Raw genomic sequence first — 19,343 nt, 5'->3', positions numbered from 1 at the left:
CCTCAGACTTTTGTATCTTTCTCTTGATGGAAGAGGTGGAAGAGAGAATGTCTGGGGTGCGTGGGTCCCTTAATTATGTTGGCTGTTTTTCTGAGGCAGTGGGAAGTATAGATTGAGTTAATGGATAGGAGGCTGGTTTGCGTGTTGGACTGGGCTTCATTCATGCCCTTTTGTAGTTTCCTTATGGTCTTGGACTGAGCAGGAGCCACACCAAGCCGTGATGCAACCAGAAAGAAGACTTTCTATGGTGCATCTGTAAAAGTTGGTCAGAGTTGTAGCAGACATGCCAAATTTCCTTAGCTTCCTGAGAAAGTAGAGGCAGTGGTGGGCTTTCTTAACTTTAGTGCTGGTGTGGAGGGACCAGGGCAGGTTGTTGATGATTTGGACACCTAAAAACTTAAAAGTTCTTGATCGTTTCAGCTTCATCCCCGTTGTTGTAAATAAGGGCATGTCCTCTACCGCGCTTCCTGAAGTTGATGATTATGTCCTTCGTTTTAATGACATTGAGGGTAAGATTATTGTTGTCACACTAGTTCACCAGATTCTCTGTCTTCCCTGTACTCAGTATCGTTATTGTTTGAGATCCAACCCACTAATGTGGCCTCATCAGCAAACTTGAAAATAAAGTTGGAGGGGAATTTGGCTACACAGTCATAGGTTTATAAAGAGTATAGTAAGGGGTTGAGGACAAAGCCTTGTGGGGCATCGGTGTTGAGGAAGATTTTGGAGGTGGTGTTGTTGCCTACCCTTATTGGTTGCAGTCTGTGGGTTAGGAAGCGTAGGATGCAGTCACAGAGGGAGGAGCCGAACCCCAAGCCATAGTTTGGAGATGAGTTTCTTAGGAATAATGGTGTTGAAGACTGAGCTGTAGTCAATAAATAGGAGTTGGACAGATGTCTTTGTTATCCAGGCCTTCTAGGGTTGAATGTAGGGCCAGGGGGATGGCATCTGCTGTGGACCTGTTGCAGTGATAAGCGAACTGTCATGACAGATCCAGGCAATCTGGGAGGCTGGAATTGGTTCGTGCCACAATTAACCTTTTGAAACATTGTGTAATGATGGATGTCAGAGCCACTAGAAGGTAGTCATTAAGGCACACTGTCTGGCTTTTCTTTGATACAGGAATGATGGTCATCTTCTTGAAGCAAATAGGAACCTCAGATTGGTGTAAAGAGAGGTTAAAGGTATCTGTGAATACCCCCGCCAGCCGGTCTGCACAGGATCTGAGTGCTCATCCGGGCCAGTCTTTTTTTGGGTTGACTTTTGAGAAGGCTGATCTGACATCTGCAGTGGTGACCTCGGATATCCGTTCAACCGAGGTTTCCAGGGTGGAGGCTGTATTCTCGCTGACCGCTCACTCACTGGCATAGAATGCGTTAAGCACATTGGGGAGGGATGTATTGTTGCCAGTGGTTCTACATGCCTTCATCTTATAGCCTGATGTGTCTTGCAGACCTTGCTATAGTTGGTAGGAGTGGTGTGGCTAGTCTGGGATTCTTATTGTTCAGTACTGTCTTTTGGCATCTTTGATGGATCTCTGTAGGTCATATCTGGATTTCTTATAAAGGTCAGGGTCACCTGACTTGAACCCAATTTAATTTAAATTGATTTAAACCCAGTGTTTATGGAGATCTTGTTTGTTTCATAATTTTTTAAACCTACCTGAGTGTTGTAGCTGCAGAATATATATGGATTTTGTTCTGCTTAAAGTTGCTCCTTTGTTTCATAAAATATTTGTGCTCTGTGGTTGCTATCTAAGTGTCAGTGGGTTCATAAAAATTTGTAAGAATCTGTTTGATTTCTGTTGCTCACTTATTAGATAGAGGTTGTTACTGATGCTTTGAGAAGGGTAAGGGCTGATTCAGTATAGAACAACCAAAGCAACATGCTGTTTGATTCAATCAGCCAGTTGCACGAACGTATGTCTTATGTCCCTAGCATTGCACTGACACTGAAATTGATATTCAACTTTGCTCAGTTGTATTTTTGGACTGATGGCAGTGCCTCAGTCAGTCAGATCTAGCAATGCCTCCTGTCTCATTCCACTGGAAACATACTATTGTCTCAAAGTTTCTTGAACATAATCTAGGAACTCTTGATCCTCTTTGCCCTGTAGACTAATGCAGTCTATATTTGGATAACTAAGGTCCTCTATTATAACTGTAGTGGTAGGGTTTGGTATGTAGAGGGTTAATGTGGATTAAGTACAGCATCACCCATAAAATCATACAAGAAGGCAGATAACCCAGGGTTAGTCCAAAGATGAACAGATGTGTAAAGGCTACAAAGGCTACTTTACAGTGTCCAAAGCAGGATACCTCATGGTGGCAGCATCCAGATCAAAAATCTTCATCCTCACAAAAATGCAGAAAAACAAGGAAAAAGGATACCTTCAACAGATTCTGAATTGCAACAAACTCCCAAATGTAGCTACAGGCACAAAGAAAATTTATCACAAAGAAAAAGCTCTTGAAGAAGAGCCTAGAGGCAATAAGATAGAAGTTTTGCTCCAACATTCTTGCATTTATTCTGATGGGTACAAGGTGAAAAACGTTGGCCAAATGGGCAGGATTTCACAACCTCACTTGACCTGAGACTAGAAAATCCCACTCAAGGTCAATGGACCTTCCCATTGTTTGTCCTTCCTCACCTGCTTCGATTCCTGTGTGGTGGCAAAATTCCGGCATGTCTCCCTTTTCAGCAATATTCACATGCAAATGTGTAATGTTTATATGGCAGGTTGCAGGGTGGCTGGTGATGTATGGAGAAACTTGTTCCCTGTGGTTTGGTTAGCTCATATGTTTGTGCCATGGAAAATCTTAAATGTCACTTTCTTTTTCCCTAGTGATATGCAGTTTCCGTGGTTCAGTGCCCCAAGGGCTTGTGCTGGAAATTGGAGAAACAGTTCAGATCTTGGAAAAATGTGAAGGTAAGATTGAAACTAAATAATGACTTCTCATGTTTTCTTTTGGGGGAAAAATAAAAATGCCATTAGTTGAAAATTAAGAACGTCTATTTTAAAAATGAGCAGTACCCCTTTCTACAGCAAATATTTCCCCAAATGCCTTTGCAATCAGTTCTCACTTAAAATGATCTGCATCTGCAGTTCTTTATAGTGTGATTTAATTTTCTAATTTGCTTTAGAAGTGTGTCCAGCCACAAATTTTCAAACTTTTTTTATTCATTGAGAGCTCTTCAAACATTCATGCACTAGAGACCTCTTCAAACATTTATGTTCTGTGTGGCCCCATTCTTAAAAAAACTATTATTTTTCCACGAAACAAGCAAATTTCATTTTCTTTGCTAAAATAATGTAATACTTAAGACAGTGGCCATATCAGTGCAGTATCAGTATTGGAAGACTGAAAAGACCTGTGCATAAAATAACATTCAATGATTCATTCTTATCTCTGTGAATAAGGTGAGTCGGTTTGCTTCCTATTACTATTGGAATTGTTGCTTGACAGTGTTTTCTGCAAATTTGTCCATAAATTCAAATGATTTTAAAGAAATGGAGCAAAGTGAACTTTAAATTCAAATATGCACTGACAGCTTTGTTTAGGGTGACAGTGTGGGATGTTTTGAAATCCTGCTAAATTCTGAAAATGGAAGTTTTACCATAAAGAGCTATTTCTGATGCATAGTGATTGATTACTGTATACTAGAAGCAACTCTGGTCTAATTCTGCTTCTGAAATCAGTGGGAATTTTCGAGGACAGTAAGAACAAACTTTGCCAGCCTGAAGGGAAAAAACATTAACTTGCTCTTGAATTGATAGAGAAAAGCAAATCCAGTAAGTAATGGGATACCTGGCCCATAATTTTGATTCCAAATTTTAAAGGTGATTACATTTGGAGCTTTGAGTTGAGGCCTTGTTTTGTGTGGTGAGGCCTGGGAGATGAAGCATATTTTCTTAATATCCTGTAGAAAAAATGACTGAGTATTGTTGCAAAATATGCTACTTTTGATGTACGTTATTTAACATCTGAAACTTACAGGAAAAAATCTAAAGAAAACTCATTTTAATCTTAAGACCCCAGCTGGTGTTACTTCTGAACAAGTTAGATCCAAGTTAGATTCCAGTGAGTACAAGCCCAGCCAATCAAGCCTCTCTTCATATGTCGGTCCTGCCATTTTGGGAATCAGTCTGGTGAAGCTTTGCTGGACTCCCTCAATAGCAAGTGTGTCCTTTCTCAGACTGGGAAACCAAAAGTGCACACACTACTCAAGGCGTGGCCTTACCAAGGTCCTGTATAACTGCAGCAAGACATCCTTATTCCTAAACTCAAATCCTTTTGCTATAAAGGCCAGCATGCCATTAGCTTTCTACACTTTCAACTAGTTAAAGGAGTCGAGGGCTCAGGAAAGGTTAGTAATGTTTCCAGACCACGTAATAGGACAAAGTATAGAAGGTGGCAGGTATCTAACCTAAGGCAGAGTGAAAAAGGTGACGAGCATGAGAAGGGAGATGGCCTGGGGAAGGATAATCAGTCTGTGACAGGAAGGGACAGAGCGTGCAAACAAAAGAATGCACTAACAAATCGGGTCCAGATCAAAAAGACTAACATAAAGACACTTTACCTAAATGCATGTAGCATTCGAAACAAGTGAATGAGTTGACGGCACAAATCAGTACAAATGGCTATGTTCTAGTGGCCGTTACAGAAAAGTGGTTGCAGGGTGATCGGGACTGGGAACTGAATGTCCAGGGGTGTCAGACATTTTGGAAGGATAGACAGGAAGGAAAAGGAGGTGGGGTAGCTCTGTTAATTAAGGATAACATCAGGGCGGTAGTGGTACAGGCTCTAAAGAGCAAAGTGTGAATCAGTGTGGGTGGTGATGAGGAATAGTAAGGGGAAAAAGTCACTGGTGTGTGTAGCCTATAGGCCCCCAAATAACTTTGAGGTGGGGCAGGCTATAAACAAACAAGTAACAGATGCATGTAAAAATGGAACAGCAATAATCATGGGGGATTTTAACCTCCCACATTGGTCAATGGACACGGTGGACTTGAGGAAGAGTTCTTAGAATGCTGTTGAGATAGTTTCCTTGAACAGTATGTTACAGAACCTACGAGGGAACGAGTTATCTTGGATCTGGTCCTGTGTAATGAGACAGGTAAAATTAATCTCCTTGTGAGGGATCCTTTGGAATGAGTGATCATAATATGGTTGAATTTCTAATACAGATGGAGGGTGAAAAAGTAGGGTCCCAAGCCAGTGTCCTCTGCTTGAACAAGGGGGAGTACAATAAGATGAGGGTGGAGTTGGCTAACATAGACTGGGAGCGCAGACTAGTTGGCAGGACAGCTGAGGAACAGTGGAGGACTTTTAAGGAGATTTTTTTTCAGTGCTGAGCAAAATTATATTCCAGTGAAAAAGAAGGAATGCAAGAAAAGGGTTAACCAGCCGTGGATAACTAAGGAAATAAAGGAGAGTATCAAATTAAAAACCAATGCATACAGGGTTGCCTAAATTAATGGGGAACTAGAAGATTAGGAAAGCTAAAAACAACAAAGAACTACTAAGAAAGCAGTAAAGAAAGGAAAGCTAAATTATGAAAGTAAACTAGCACAAAATATAAAAACTGATAGTAAAAGTTTTTACAAATATATAAAACGGAAAAGAATGGCTAAAGTGAATGTTGGACCCTTAGAAGGTGAGAAGGGGGATTTAATAATGGGAAACGATGAAATGGCCGAGGCCTTAAACAAGATTTTTGTATCGGTCTTCACAGTGGAGGACACAAATAGCGTACCGATAATTGATGGTCATGGGACTGTAGGGAGTGAGGACCTTAAAATGATCACTATTACTGAAGAGGTAGTGCTGGATAGGCTAATAGGACTAAAGGTTGACAAGTCCCCGGATCCGGACAGAATGCATCCCAAGGTACTAAAAGAAACGGCAGAAGTAATAGCAGATACATTAGTTGTAATCTATCAAAATTTGCTGGACTCTGGGGAGGTGCTAGCTGATCGGAAAACAACTAATGTAATGCCGCTGTTTAAAAAGGGAGTAGATTAAAGGCGGATAACTACAGGCTGGTTAGCTTAACATCCATAGTTGGGAAAATGCTGGAATCTATCATTAAGGAAGAAATAGCAGGACACCTAGAAAAGAATGGTTCAATCAATCAGACACAGCATGGACTCATGAAGGGAAATTTGACAAATTTACTGGATATTTATGAAGATGTAACAAGTGCAGTTGACAGAGGGGAACCAGTGGATAAGGTGTTTTTAGATTTCCAGAAGGCATTCGATAATAGAACATAGAACACTACAACACCAACAGACCCTTTGGCCCAAAAGTTGCGCCGATCACACCTATACCTACCAAGCCATAGAACTATCTGTAACTTCCAATGCCATTAGATCCCATATACTCATCCAGAAGTCTCTAAAAAGACCCCAGCGAGTTCGCCTCTACCACCACCGACAGCAGCCGATTCCACTCACTCACCATCCTCTGAGTGAAAAACTTTCCTCTAACATCTCTTTTGTACTTGCTTCCCAGCACCTTAAACCTGTGTCCTCTCGTAGCAACCATTTCAGCCCTGGGAAATAGCCTCCAAGAATCCACCCTATCTATTCCTCTCAACATTTTATAAACCTTTATCAGGTCGCCCCTCAACCTTCGTCTCTCCAGGGAGAAGAGACCTAGCTCCCTCAACCTATCTTCATAAGGCATGCCTCCCAATCCAGGCAACATCCTTGTAAATCTCCTCTGCACCCTCTCAATAGCTTCCACATCCTTCCTGTAGTGAGGCGACCAGAACTGCGCACAGTACTCCAAGTGGGGTCTGACAAGAGTCCTATAAAGTTGCAGCATTACCTCCCGACTCCTAAACTCAGTCCCTTGATTAATGAAGGCCAGTGCACCATACGCCTTCCTGACCGCATCCTCCGCCTGCGAGGCCGATTTAAGAGTCCTATGGACCCAGACCCCAAGGTCCTTCTGCTGTTCAACCCAGCTAAGACTCCTACCCTTGATATTGTACTCCTGCATCCTGTTGGTCCTGCCAAAATGGACCACTACACATTTATCCGCATTGAAGTCCATCTGCCACTTCTCCGCCCAGTCTTGCATCCTATCTATGTCACGCTGCAACTTCTGACATCCCTCCATAAAATCCACAACACCACTAACCTTCGTGTCGTCGGCGAACTTACGAACCCATCCTTCTGCTTCCTCATCTAGGTCATTTATGAAAATGACAAACAGCAAGGGTCCTAGAACAGATCCCTGGGGCACTCCATTGGTGACCGACCTCCATACAGAAAAAGACCCATCCACAACCACTCTCTGCCTTCTGCAGGCAAGCCAGTTCTGGATCCACAAGGCCAAAGCCCCTTGGATCCCATGCCCTCTCTCCTTTTCAAGAGGTCTTGCATGGGGGACCTTATCAAACGCCTTGCTGAAGTCCATGTGAACCACGTCCACTGCTCTTCCTTCGTCAACGTGTTCAGTCACATTTTCAAAGAACTCAACTAGGCTCGTAAGGCACGACCTGCCCTTGACAAAGCCGTGCTGATCATTCTGAACTTCTCTAAATGCTCGTAAATCTTGTCCCTCAGAATCCTCTCCATCAACTTACCAACCACTGAGGTCAGACTCACCGGTCGGTAATTTCCCGGGCTATCCCTGTTCCCTTTCTTGAAAATAGGAACCACATCCGCAATCCTCCAGAACCTCTCCCATCTCCATCGATGATGCAAAGATCATCGCCAGGGGCTCTGCAATCACTTCCCTCACCTCCCACAATAACCTGGGGTACATCCCACCTGGTCCCGGCGACTTATCTATCTTGATAGAATTTTAAAGTTCCAACACATCCTCTTTCTTAATATCCACATACTCAATCTTTTCAGTCTGCTGCAAACCTGTAGTACAACCTCCCAGATCACTTTCCACTATGAATACCGAGGCAAAGTACTCATTAAGCACCTCTGCCATTTCTTCCGGTTCCACACAGACATCCTGGATCCCAGCTCCAGGGAGGGAAACCACCATCCGCGACTCCCATCTGCGTCTGCAAAAATGCCTGCCTGGTCCCCTCACTATGGAATCCCCTATTAACACTGCCTTGCTGCTCTTTTTCTTTCTTTTTTGAAGTACTGGGTCAGGCTCAGCTCCAGAGACCTGGCCACCGCTTCCTCCCCCAGGTGAGCTGTTGCCCCCAGCAGTACTCAGACAGGAGTACTTATTTTGAAGGGAGACATCCACCAGCTTGCTGTCCGTCACGTGAGCTTTCCCCTTCCTAACCGTTACCCACTTGCCTTCTCGTTGCCCTGGTGTGATCACTTGCCGGTAGCTCCTGTCAATTACCTCCTCATTCTCTCTAATGAGACGAAGGTCCTCGAGCTGCAGTTCCAGTTCCTTAACCTGGTCCCTTAGGGACTGCAGCTCCACACACCGAGCACAGATATGGATGTCTGGGAGACCAGGAGCCTCCAGGACCTCCCACATATTGCATTGGCAACAACATACTGGCCTCACACGTATACTTGCCCTTTTTAGAAATACAGAGAAAATAATAATAAAAACTTATAAACTTACCTTGCCTCACCCTTTTTGCTTAGGCCCTGTGAGTCAAAGCCCTTCCAGCTCTCTCAAAAAAAACAAAAACAAACTTACCTGTTCTCGCTCCGAGCCCCCCTCTCTCTTTTTTAGGTTAGAGGAGGTGGGAGGGTGGGGTACTCTACCTGTGTAGAGTATTGGGATTCCTCACCAGTCTAATTTATGGTAAGGAAAAAAAACCCAAGTCCCTTTGCAGATAGGGTGTCTCACAAAAGGTTGCTGCGTAGGTTTAAGGTACATGGAGTTGGAGGTAAAGTGTAAGCCTGGATTGAGGATTGGCTATCTAACAGAAAGCAGAGAGTTTGAATAAATGGGTGCCTTTCTAGTTGGCAGTTGGTGACTAGTGGTATGCTGCAGGGATTGGGGCTGGGGCCTCAACTGTTTACCATATACATAGATCTGGAGGAGGGGAGGGTAACAAAGTTTGCGGATGACACAAAGATGAGTGGGAAAGCAAATTGCATGGAGGACACGGAAAGTCTGCAGAGAGATTTGGATAGGCTAAGTGAGTGGGCAAGGATCTAGCAGATGGAGTATAACGTTGGCAAGTGTGAAGTTATCCACTTTGGAAGGAATAATAGTAAAATGGACTATTATTTAAATTGTGAAAAATTACAACATGCTACTGTGCAGAGAGACCTGGGGGTCCTTGTGCATGAATCACAAAAACTCAGTTTACAAGTTATCAAGAAGGAAAATGGAATGTTGGCCTTTATCGCGAGAGGGATGGACTATAAAAGCAGGGCGGTCTTGCTGCAATTGTACAAGGTACTGGTGAGGCCCCACCTAGAGTACTATGTGCAATTTTGGTCCCCTTGTTTAAGAAAGGGATATATTAGCTTTGGAAGGGCTGCAGAGAAGGTTCACCAGGTTGATTCCGGAGATGAGGGGGGTTAGCTTATGAGGAGAGATTGAGTAGACTGGACCTGTACTCATTGGAGTTCAGAAGGCTGAGGAGAGATCTTATAGAGACATGCAAGATAATGAAGGGGCTAGACAGGGTAGAAGCAGAGAGATTATTTCCACTTAGAATGGAAACAAGACCTAGAGGGCACAGCCTCAAAATAAGGGGGAGTCAATTTAGAACAGAGTTGAGGAGGAACTTCTTCTCCCAGAGGATAATGAATCTTTGGAATTCTCTGCTCATTGAAGCAGTGGAGGCTACCTTGTTAAATGTGTTTAAGTCACAGATAGATTTTTGACCAATAAGGGAATTAAGGGTTATGGGGAGCAGGTGGGTAAATGGAACTGAACCACTATCAGATCAGCCATGATCTTGTTGAATGGTGGGGCAGGCTCGAGGGATGAGATGGCCTACTCGTGCTCCTATTTCTTATGTTCTTATGTACACCGTCTACTGTACCTGTATGCCAACCTTCAGCGACTGTTCCATCATGACATCCAGTCACATTGCACTTTCCCTTTTCCTAAACTGCCACCATACAGGTAATTTTCCTGTTTTTGCTACCAAAGTGGATGACCTCACATTTCTCCACATTATATTGTATTCTCCCACTCAGCCAGCCTGCCAAGTCATCCTGCAGTCTCTTAGCATCCTCCTCACAGCACTCATTGCCACGCAGTTTAGTGTTGTCTGCAAATTTGGAGATATTGCATTCAATTCTTTTATCCACAATATATATTAATGATTTGGATGACTGGGGTCCAAGCATTGAACCCTGCTGTACCCCAGTAGTCACTACCTACCACTCTGAGAAGGACCCATTTGTTCCCACTCTGCTTCCTGTCTGCCAACCAGTTCTCTATCCACGTCAATGCATTACCCTCAATACTGTGGGCTTTAATTTTGCTAATCTCTTGTGTGGAACTTTGTCAAAAGCCTTTTTCACAATCTCTACTGGTTTGTCCACGTCCACCCTACTGGTCACATCCTCAAAAAAATTCCAGAAGATTTGTCGAGCATGATTTCCCTTTATTGAGTCCATGCTGACTTAGACAGCTCCTGTCACCACTTTCCAAATGCTCAGTTATTTCGTCCTTAATAATTGACTTCAGTATTTTCTCCATCACTGATGTCAGGCTAACCAGTCTATAATTCCCCATTTTCTTTCTCCATCCATTTTAAAAAAGTTGGGTTACGTTAGCTACCCTCTAGTCCATTGGAACTCTTTCAGAGTTCTATAGAATGCTGGAAAATGATCACCATTACACCCACTATTTTGAGGGCCTCTTGCTTGAGTACTCTGGAATGCAGAGCATCAGGCCCTGGGGACTTTATTTGGTTTTAATCCTAGCAATTTCCCAATACTAATTTCCTGACTAATAAGGATTTCCTTCTGTTCCTCTATGCTAGACTCTCTGACCCCTAGTATTTCTGGAAGGTTATTTGCATCTCCCTTTCTCCTCCTCCCACTTTCTACCTATATCATTGGTGCCTATATACGTCACGACAGTTGGCTGTTCACTTGCCGTCTCATAATGTCTAGCCGCTCAGAGACATCCTTGACCCTTGCACCAGGGAGGCAATGTACCATGCTGGAGTCTTATTTGAATCCACAGAAATGCCTGTCTACTCTCCTTACAATTGAATGCCCTACCACTATTGTTCTGCCACTCTTTTTCCTGCCCTCCTGTATAGCAGAGCTTGCCATGGAGCCATGAACCTGGCTATATTTTCGGGTGAGCCATGTCCCCCAACGGTATCCAAACGGTATATCTGTTTTGGAGGAAGATGACCCAAAGGGGACCCCTGCACTGCTGCCTTACTCTTCCTCTGGTAGTCACCCATTCCCTAGCTCCCTCAGTAATTTATGTTTGTGGTGTGACAGGCTCAATGAACTCATGCTGTCCACAAATTCCTCAGCATTGTGGATGCTCCAAAATGAATCCATTTACAACTCCAGAGCCATCAGGCGGCTAACAGGAGCCATAGCTGGGGACGCATCCTGCATGTGAAGGAGCGAGGGACACCAGAAGGGAATTCCCACAGGAGAAGTATTACATGGGTCTGGGATCTCAGGCCATGACTTAACCCTTAATATCAACTACAATGCCTAGAGGAGAAAAAAAAGACTACTTGCCAATCACCTACCTGCTTTCGTTTTCTCTCTACTTCTCGCTTGCCCTCGAGTCTCCCTTGCAGGTCTGCCTCTCTGCTCCTCCCAAAGGTGAGCATCTTGTTCCCCATAGCACCGAATTCCCAGTCTGCTCCAAATTTCCGATCCCCTCACTCTGACTGAATTTCACTCCAGCTGTAGCCTCTGTCTCACTGACGTGCGCAAGCTTACTGGCCTAGGGCTTTCCCTTGTTTGTGGTCCTCACAATGACTTTGTTCGAGAGAGAGGGGTAAACACTTAAGTAGTATTTGGGGTTTAACTGTCCCTTGACAACTGCTTCTCCACAAACCACTGTCTTGCTCAGTTCCCCCTTCTGGATATGATGACTGCACCGTAGATGCAAATCTTCACCCCTGAACAGCCAATCAACGTCATTGCTCTGCTGCCCTCTGCTGGACCCTCGGTCTTTCTTCCACACTGGAATGTATCTGTTCTTAGTATTCTGAAATGCCTTCTTAAATGTCTGTCACTGCATCTCTTTTTTGTTTGTCCCTTAACCTAACTTCTCAGTTCACTTTAGCCAGCATTGTCTTCATAATTGCTCTTGTTTAAGTTTAAAACATAAGTCTTAGAGCTACTCTCTCTCTCCAACTGAATGTCAGATCTTATGATGACAGCCATTTGTGTGCCTTCACAATGAGATCCTCAGTTAATCCTGTCTCATTGCACATTTATTATATCCTGCTGTCTGGTTGGCTCTAGGACGTGCTGCTCTAAGAGAATGTCCCAAAACACTATGAACTCATCATCCTGGCTACCTTTGCTAATCTAATTTACCTAGCCTGTATATAGATTGTTCTGATAATGGGGTGAATATAGACTCCAGCATTATATAAAATATAGTACTGCATGAGGTCAGTTGACTTGGGGTAGAAGGTCAGCTAACCCATGTAACAAGTGTGCAGATGCCATGTAGTTGTGTGTCCATGTACTGTTATTAATGAAGTTAATTTACAGCAATGGTCATAGAATCCATTCAGTGCAGATCGAGGCTATTTAACCCATTGAGCCTTCACCAATAACAATCCTATTCTATCCCTGTAACCTCACATATTTACCCCTCTAATCCCCTGAGACTAAGGGACAATTTGGTATGGCCGTCTACCTGTCCTGCATATCTTTGGATTGTGGGAGAAACTGGAGTACCCGGAGGAAACCCATGCAGTCGTGGGGAGAATATGCAAACTCTACACAGACAATTATCCAATGCTGGAATTGAACCCGGGTTCCTAGCGCTGAGAGACAGCAGTGCTAACCACTGTGCCACCCAATGGTATCAGTCATTATAATGATTCAGGAAGCCAACTAGAAAGGAACATAGTTTATTACACAGTGCAAAAGAACACCACTATAGTGGTGTACACATACTAGTGATGCCCCATGGACCCCTGCAAATTCTGCATGTACTCATACCCACTATTTCCCCAGCAATTTCCAGGGGTGCAATAAGGCTGGTGTTCGGGCTTCCTGGTTTTCCTGGCAGGTTTTGCACCATTGACCAGTGTTTTGATATTGCTGTTTATGCCAGTCCACCAGACATAGCTCCTTGGAAATTCCTGGGTGACCATTGTGCGATTGTTGGACTATTGGTCGCTGGCCTGGATGTGGTGCAACCACCTGGGCTTGTCACAAGATGATGCCATTTTCTATACCCATCTGATACTTGGAGAGAGCAGGATGCCCTTGTGATTCTCCATTTTGGACAATGTGATGTAGATTTGCCAACATAGGGTCCTTTTGAGTCCTTGCCTAGATTTTCTTGCTAGAGACAGGCAGAGTGTCCATGAAGTTCAGACTAATGATGATTTCACCCATCTTCAGAGTAGGTAAGCTGGTGGATAATGGCAGCCGGCTCCCTGGACGATGTTCTAAGATGTAGTCATCGACACCTAATAGCAGTGTCCAGCTTTGAATACTCCCATCACATCAGCCCGGAATAAAGAACATTAGAACATAAGAAATAGGAGCAGGAGTAGGCCATCTAGCCCTTCGAGCCTGCCCCGCCATTCACTAAGATCATGGCTAATCTAAAGTGGACCAGTTCCACTTTCCTGCTTTCTCCCCATAACCCTTAATTCCCCTGTCTATCAAAAACCTATCTACCCGTGACTTAAATATATTTAGTGAGGTAGCCTCCACCACTTCAACGGGCAGAGAATTCCAGAGATTCACCACCCTTTGAGTGAAGAAGTTCCTCCTTAACTCTGATCTAAACTGCCCCCCACCCCCCCCCCTTATCTTGAGGCTGTGCCCTCTAGTCCTGCTATCCTTTCTAAGCGGGAAGAATCTCTCTACCTCTACCCTATCCATCCCTTTCATTTTCTTATCCGTCTCTAAAAGATCCCCCCCCCCCCCCCCATCCTTCTAAACTCCGAGTACAGACCCGGTCTATTTAGTCTCTCTTCATGGTCCAACCCCCCCTCATCTCCGGTATCAGCCTAGTGAACCTCCTCTGCACTCCCTCCAAGGCCAAAATACCCTTGCGCAAGTGCGGCGACCAAAACTGCACACAGCTGCGGCCTCATCAGTACCCTGTACAGTTGCAGCAAGACCTCCCTGCTCTTATATTCTATCCCCCTCGCTGTAAAGGCCAGCATTCCATTCGCCTTCTTGATCACCTGCTGCACCTGCAGACTGGGAATCAACTCCTCTTCCTTGAAGAGACCCAGTAGAGGTTTCTGGCTGGTTACCATTGAAGCCCTATAGTCCAGAAGAAGGCCATTCAGGCTATCGAGTGTACATCTTTCCGAAAGAGCAATCCACCTGCCATAACCCAGTGCATTTACCATAGCCAATTCTTCAAACCTACACCTCTTCAGATATTAAAGGGCAATTTAGCAGCCAATCTACCTAACCTGCACATCTTTGGACTGTGGGAGGAAACCAGAGTACCTGGAGGAAATCCATGCAGAAACAAGAGAATGTGTAAATGGCACACAGTCATCCAAGGGCAGAATTGCATCCAAGTCCTTGGCGCTGTGAGGCAGTGGTGCTAGCTACCACGCCACCCTACTATTATATGTCAACTGTAGACATTCTGGTGGAACATTTTTACTGTGGGCACCATGGCTAAACCTTCACTTTTGATCTGGGCATACTTCCTTTGGATCTGAATGCATAGGAGCTGTATTACTGCACCATTGGGACAATGGGACAGAAGGTCTAATTGTGTATCCCATAGGGGGAGGCATTGCAGGTTGTAATGAATGGTCTGCGGGGGTCATAACTGGCAGTGTATTTATTGACAGTAGTTGTTCGACATTTACAAATGTTTTCTCATGTAGCATTAGCCATGTATAGTGCATTGGTGAGGCCGCAGCTGGAGTACTGTGTGCAGTTTTGGGCGCCGCACTTACGCAAGGATATTTTGGCCTTGGAGGGAGTGCAGAGGAGGTTTACTAGGCTGATACCGGAGTTGAGGGGGTTGAGCTATGAGGAGAGGCTGAATAAACTAGGCTTGTACTCGTTAGAGTTTAGAAGAATGAGGGGAGATCTCATTGAGACGTATAAGATGATGAATGGGATGGATAGGATAGAGGTGGAGAGACTCTTCCCGCTCAGAAAGGACAGTAGGACTAGGGGGCACAGCCTCAAGATAAAGGGGGGTGCGGTTTAGAACGGAGTTGAGGAGGAACTTCTTCACTCAAAGGGTGGTGAATCTCTGGAATTCTCTGCCCGTTGAGGTGGTGGAGGCTGCCTTGCTAAATATTTTTAAGACGCGGGTTGATGGATTTTTGATGAGCGAGGGGATTAAGGGTTATGGGGAGAGGGTGGGAATGTGGAACTGAGCCACGACAGATCAGCCATGATCTTATTGAATGGCGGGGCAGGCTCGAAGGGCTAGGTGGCCTACTCCTGCTCCTATTTCTTATGTTCTTATGTTCTTACAACCATTTCTGATTTCTTTTTAACAGTATGTGAAGGGATGCCAGCAGGGTTGTCATGTTCAGTATGAATTTTCCATAGTAATGAAGATGTAGGCATGACTTTAACTCTGTTGTGTTCCTTAGAAGTCATGATGTGGGTATGCTGGCGTTGGACTGGCATAAACACAGTAAAAAGTCTGACAACACCAGGTTTTAGTCCAACCTATTTATTTGATAATATACTCACTAGCTTTCGGGGTTACCCCCTTCGTCAGGTGAATGGAGAGTTCTGGCCTCAGACAGAGCATATAAAGCACAGACAGTTTAGAGATTACTGATTAAAATGCGAATCCTTATAACAGAGACTGATAGCCAAGTTCCGCACACATGAGGACGGTCTCAACAGGGATCTTGGGTTCATGTCGCACTATCTGTAACCCCCATGACTTGCCTGGGTTTGCAAAACCTCACTTACTGTACTGTCTGGAGACAATACACATCTCTTTAAACTGTGATCAGTGCTCCTTCCACTCACATTATCAGCCACTTCAGGTCTTGAACAGCAGGTTAGGTGTAAGGATTCGCATTTTAATCAGTAATCTCTAAACTGTCTGTGCTTTATATGCTCTGTCTGAGGCCAGAACTCTCCATTCACCTGACGAAGGGGGTAACCCCGAAAGCTAGTGAGTATATTATCAAATAAATAGGTTGGACTAAAACCTGGTGTTGTCAGACTTTTTACTGTGTTCCTTAGAGTCAGAGTCCCTTTTATTGTCTTCACCTTCTCTTTGACACGGTGTATTCTATCCATATCAACTTTGTAACTGAGGTCCATTTTCTAGTTGATTTGGAACACACATTTTTCCTTTTTAATGGGTGGTGGTGCCTGGCCACAAATAATTGCAATTATTTCCCATGAACGAGGAATTCCCAGTAAATGTGGGTCATAAGCCCATGTTAATTCAGTCCCTGCCCCAGCATCAGAAGAAAGCAGCAAGACATCCTCCCAACTCTCCAAATATTCCTTTGCAGTAGCTCCTGAGATTAAAATGTCATCCAGATATACTACCACTCTGGGAACCTCTTGAAGGATGTTCTGCATCATGGTGCAAGCTAAAGTCTCCCCAAAGGGCAAAGGTGTATACTCATGCAGTCCTTTTGTGGACATCTATGGTGACACAGCTTCCTGGAGACACCTCAAGCTCAAGTTCCAGGTAGGCATGGTTATGTCTAATTTAGAAAATATATAACCCCCCAACATACTTTGCATACAAGTCTTCTATGCATGGCATAGAACTTGAAATTGGGATTACTGGTGTGGACCATTCAACAAATCATATTGGGCATATAATGCTGAATTCCTTCTAGACATTCCAATTTGGCTTCTACTTTGGCACATATGGCTTGGGAATCAGTTGTGCTTTGAAGTATCTAGGTCGGGCCTCTGGGTCCACATAGATCTTGGTCTTAGTGTTCTAATCACCTCAAGATTTGTTTGGAACACTTTGGAATACTTTCTTTGAATTGGCAGTACCCATTTTAAAGATCTGTTGCCAATCCAGGTGGATTTTCTGTCGTCAGTCCCTTCCCAAAAGGCTGGGCCCTGGTCCTTGCATGCACTATATGGGGGAGTTGAGCTGCCATGTGTGACTGGGGTTACATGATCCCATCAATATGCAAGGGCTCCCCAGTGTACGTGGCTTAAAGACAAGGTACCCAATCAGAGATGCTGAAAGGTTTGCTCTCCAATAAGAGATACTGTGGCTCCTGTGTTTACCTCCATTCTAGGAGGTGGCCATTTACCGTGAGTTTACATAAGAACATAAGAAATAGGAGCAGGAGTAGGCCATCTAGCCCTTCGAGCCTGCCCCGCCATTCAATAAGATCATGGCTGATCTGTCGTGGCTCAGTTCCACATTCCCGCCCTCTCCCCATAACCCTTAATCCCCTCTCTCATCAAGAACCCATCAACCCGCTTCTTAAAAATATTTAGCGAGGCAGCCTCCACCACTTCAACAGGCAGAGAATTCCAGAGATTCACCACCCTTTGAGTGAAGAAGTTCCTCCTCAACTCTGTTCTAAACTGCCCCCCCTTTATCTTGAGGCTGTGCCCTCTAGTCCTACTGTCCTTCCTGAGCAGGAAGAGCCTCTCCATCTCTATCCTATCCATCCCATTCATCATCTTCTACGTCTCAATGAGATCTCCCCTTATTCTTCTAAACTCTAACGAGTACAAGCCTAGTTTATTCAGCCTCTCCTCATAGCTCAACCCCCTCTACTCCGGTATCAGCCTAGTAAACCTCCTCTGCACTCCCTCCAAGGCCAAAATATCCTTGCGTAAGTGCGGCGACCAAAACTGCACACAGTACTCCAGCTGCGGCCTCACTAGTGTCCTGTACAGTTGCAGCAAGACCTCTCTACTTTTATATTCAATCCCCCTCGCTATGAAGGCCAGCATCCCATTTGCCTTCCTGACCACCTGCTGCACCTGCAGGCTGGGTTTTTGCGACTCATGCACAAGGACCCTGAGGTCCCTCTGCACCGTTGCATGCTGCAGTTTTTTGTCATGTAAGTAATAGTCCTTCCTACCATTATTCCTACCAAAGTGGACAACTTCACACTTGCTAACATTAAATTCCATTTGCCATTTCCTGGCCCATTCGCCCAGCCTATCTAGATCCTTCTGCTTGATTTAGATCCTTCTGCTTTAATCTTGATTGAAGCCATTTTGGGTGTGGTGATAGAATTTGGCTGCATGAGTTCTTCATTCTTGGACTGGTTTATTTGTAAAGCCCTGAGGTGGCTTCATCCTTCGGCTGGGCAGTACACATTTTGCCTGTTTTGGTAGTCTTATCTGAGTTAGACCTTATGACTACAAGTGTAGTGTGGATGTGCTCGCTCCTCACTCGATTATGGAGAAGCTTCCTGTCTAGTTCTGGAATCTCGTAGCCTGCAGCTCCAATAGCCTTTTCTTGACAGCAAATGGGAAATGTGAGCATTATCTACTGGGGACTTGGTTCTGCAGTATGGGGATTGCCCATGGCTGAGGACAGTACAGCCTATGGACAATTGAAGCTCCTGAACTCCTTTTGCAATGATTTTCTGGGAAAGGGTTGTTCTATGGCTTTCTTGAGGTCCAGAGTTTATTCTGTCAGTAGCTTTCTTTGGGTTGCAATATTATGAATTCCACATACTAAATGATCCCTTAACATTTCTGTACATATTGATCCATACTCAGTTTTCTGCTAATTTCCGCAGTCTTGTCAAGAATTCCATGGCTGGCTCCCCAGGGAGTCTATTTGCCATATAACAGACGGTTTAAGGTCATGGTGGTCTAATACCATATCTACCAATTTGTCAAAAGATTTTGTATCTGGGGGCTGCTGGGTAAGTTAAACTTGTTATGATGCTGAAAATCGAGGCCCCACAAGCAATCAGGAGGATGACATTTTGTTGATTGTTCTCTTCTATCTTGTTTGCCCAGAAGAAATATTGCTGCCTTTTGGCATACCGAGGCCGATCCTCCACACTTGTGTCATGAATTTTGGGTTTCCTAAATGGTGCCATTTTCAGTATCTCTCCATCACTGTCTTACCAGATTCAGTGAATGGCAAGGCTGCCCAAAACATGTTCCTCATTGCCAACGTATTGACTCAGGAAGCCTAACTGGAAAGAATGTAATTCATTACAGATGCAAAGTAAAACCACTATTATGGTGTACTTACACAAGTCCCTGCCTGGATTACAGTTCAACAGGCCCAATCCTGGGCCTGCCTTACAAAAGGCTTGGGCAATGAGTTTCAGGGAAACTCCGTACT

The 19,343-nt window shown here is 44.4% G+C and overlaps 1 protein-coding gene across 5 annotated transcripts in view; it reads left to right on the top strand.

The window, feature by feature from the left end:
• The window catches only part of dock3 (dedicator of cytokinesis 3), a 965,674-nt gene that overhangs the window by 105,724 nt on the left and 840,607 nt on the right, over nt 1–19,343 (top strand). For all 5 annotated transcript variants that reach the window (XM_080184500.1, XM_080184509.1, XM_080184492.1 and 2 more), the window contains exon 2: nt 2,846–2,929. In XM_080184500.1, coding sequence (XP_080040626.1) covers nt 2,846–2,929 — 84 coding nt within the window. The remainder of the gene's footprint in view (nt 1–2,845; nt 2,930–19,343) is intronic.

This window comes from Carcharhinus amblyrhynchos, chromosome 3, assembly GCF_965287045.1.
Source record: "Carcharhinus amblyrhynchos chromosome 3, sCarAmb.v2.hapA, whole genome shotgun sequence".
NCBI classification, from domain to species: domain Eukaryota; kingdom Metazoa; phylum Chordata; class Chondrichthyes; order Carcharhiniformes; family Carcharhinidae; genus Carcharhinus; species Carcharhinus amblyrhynchos.
This window is presented reverse-complemented; position numbering and strand designations above follow the sequence as displayed.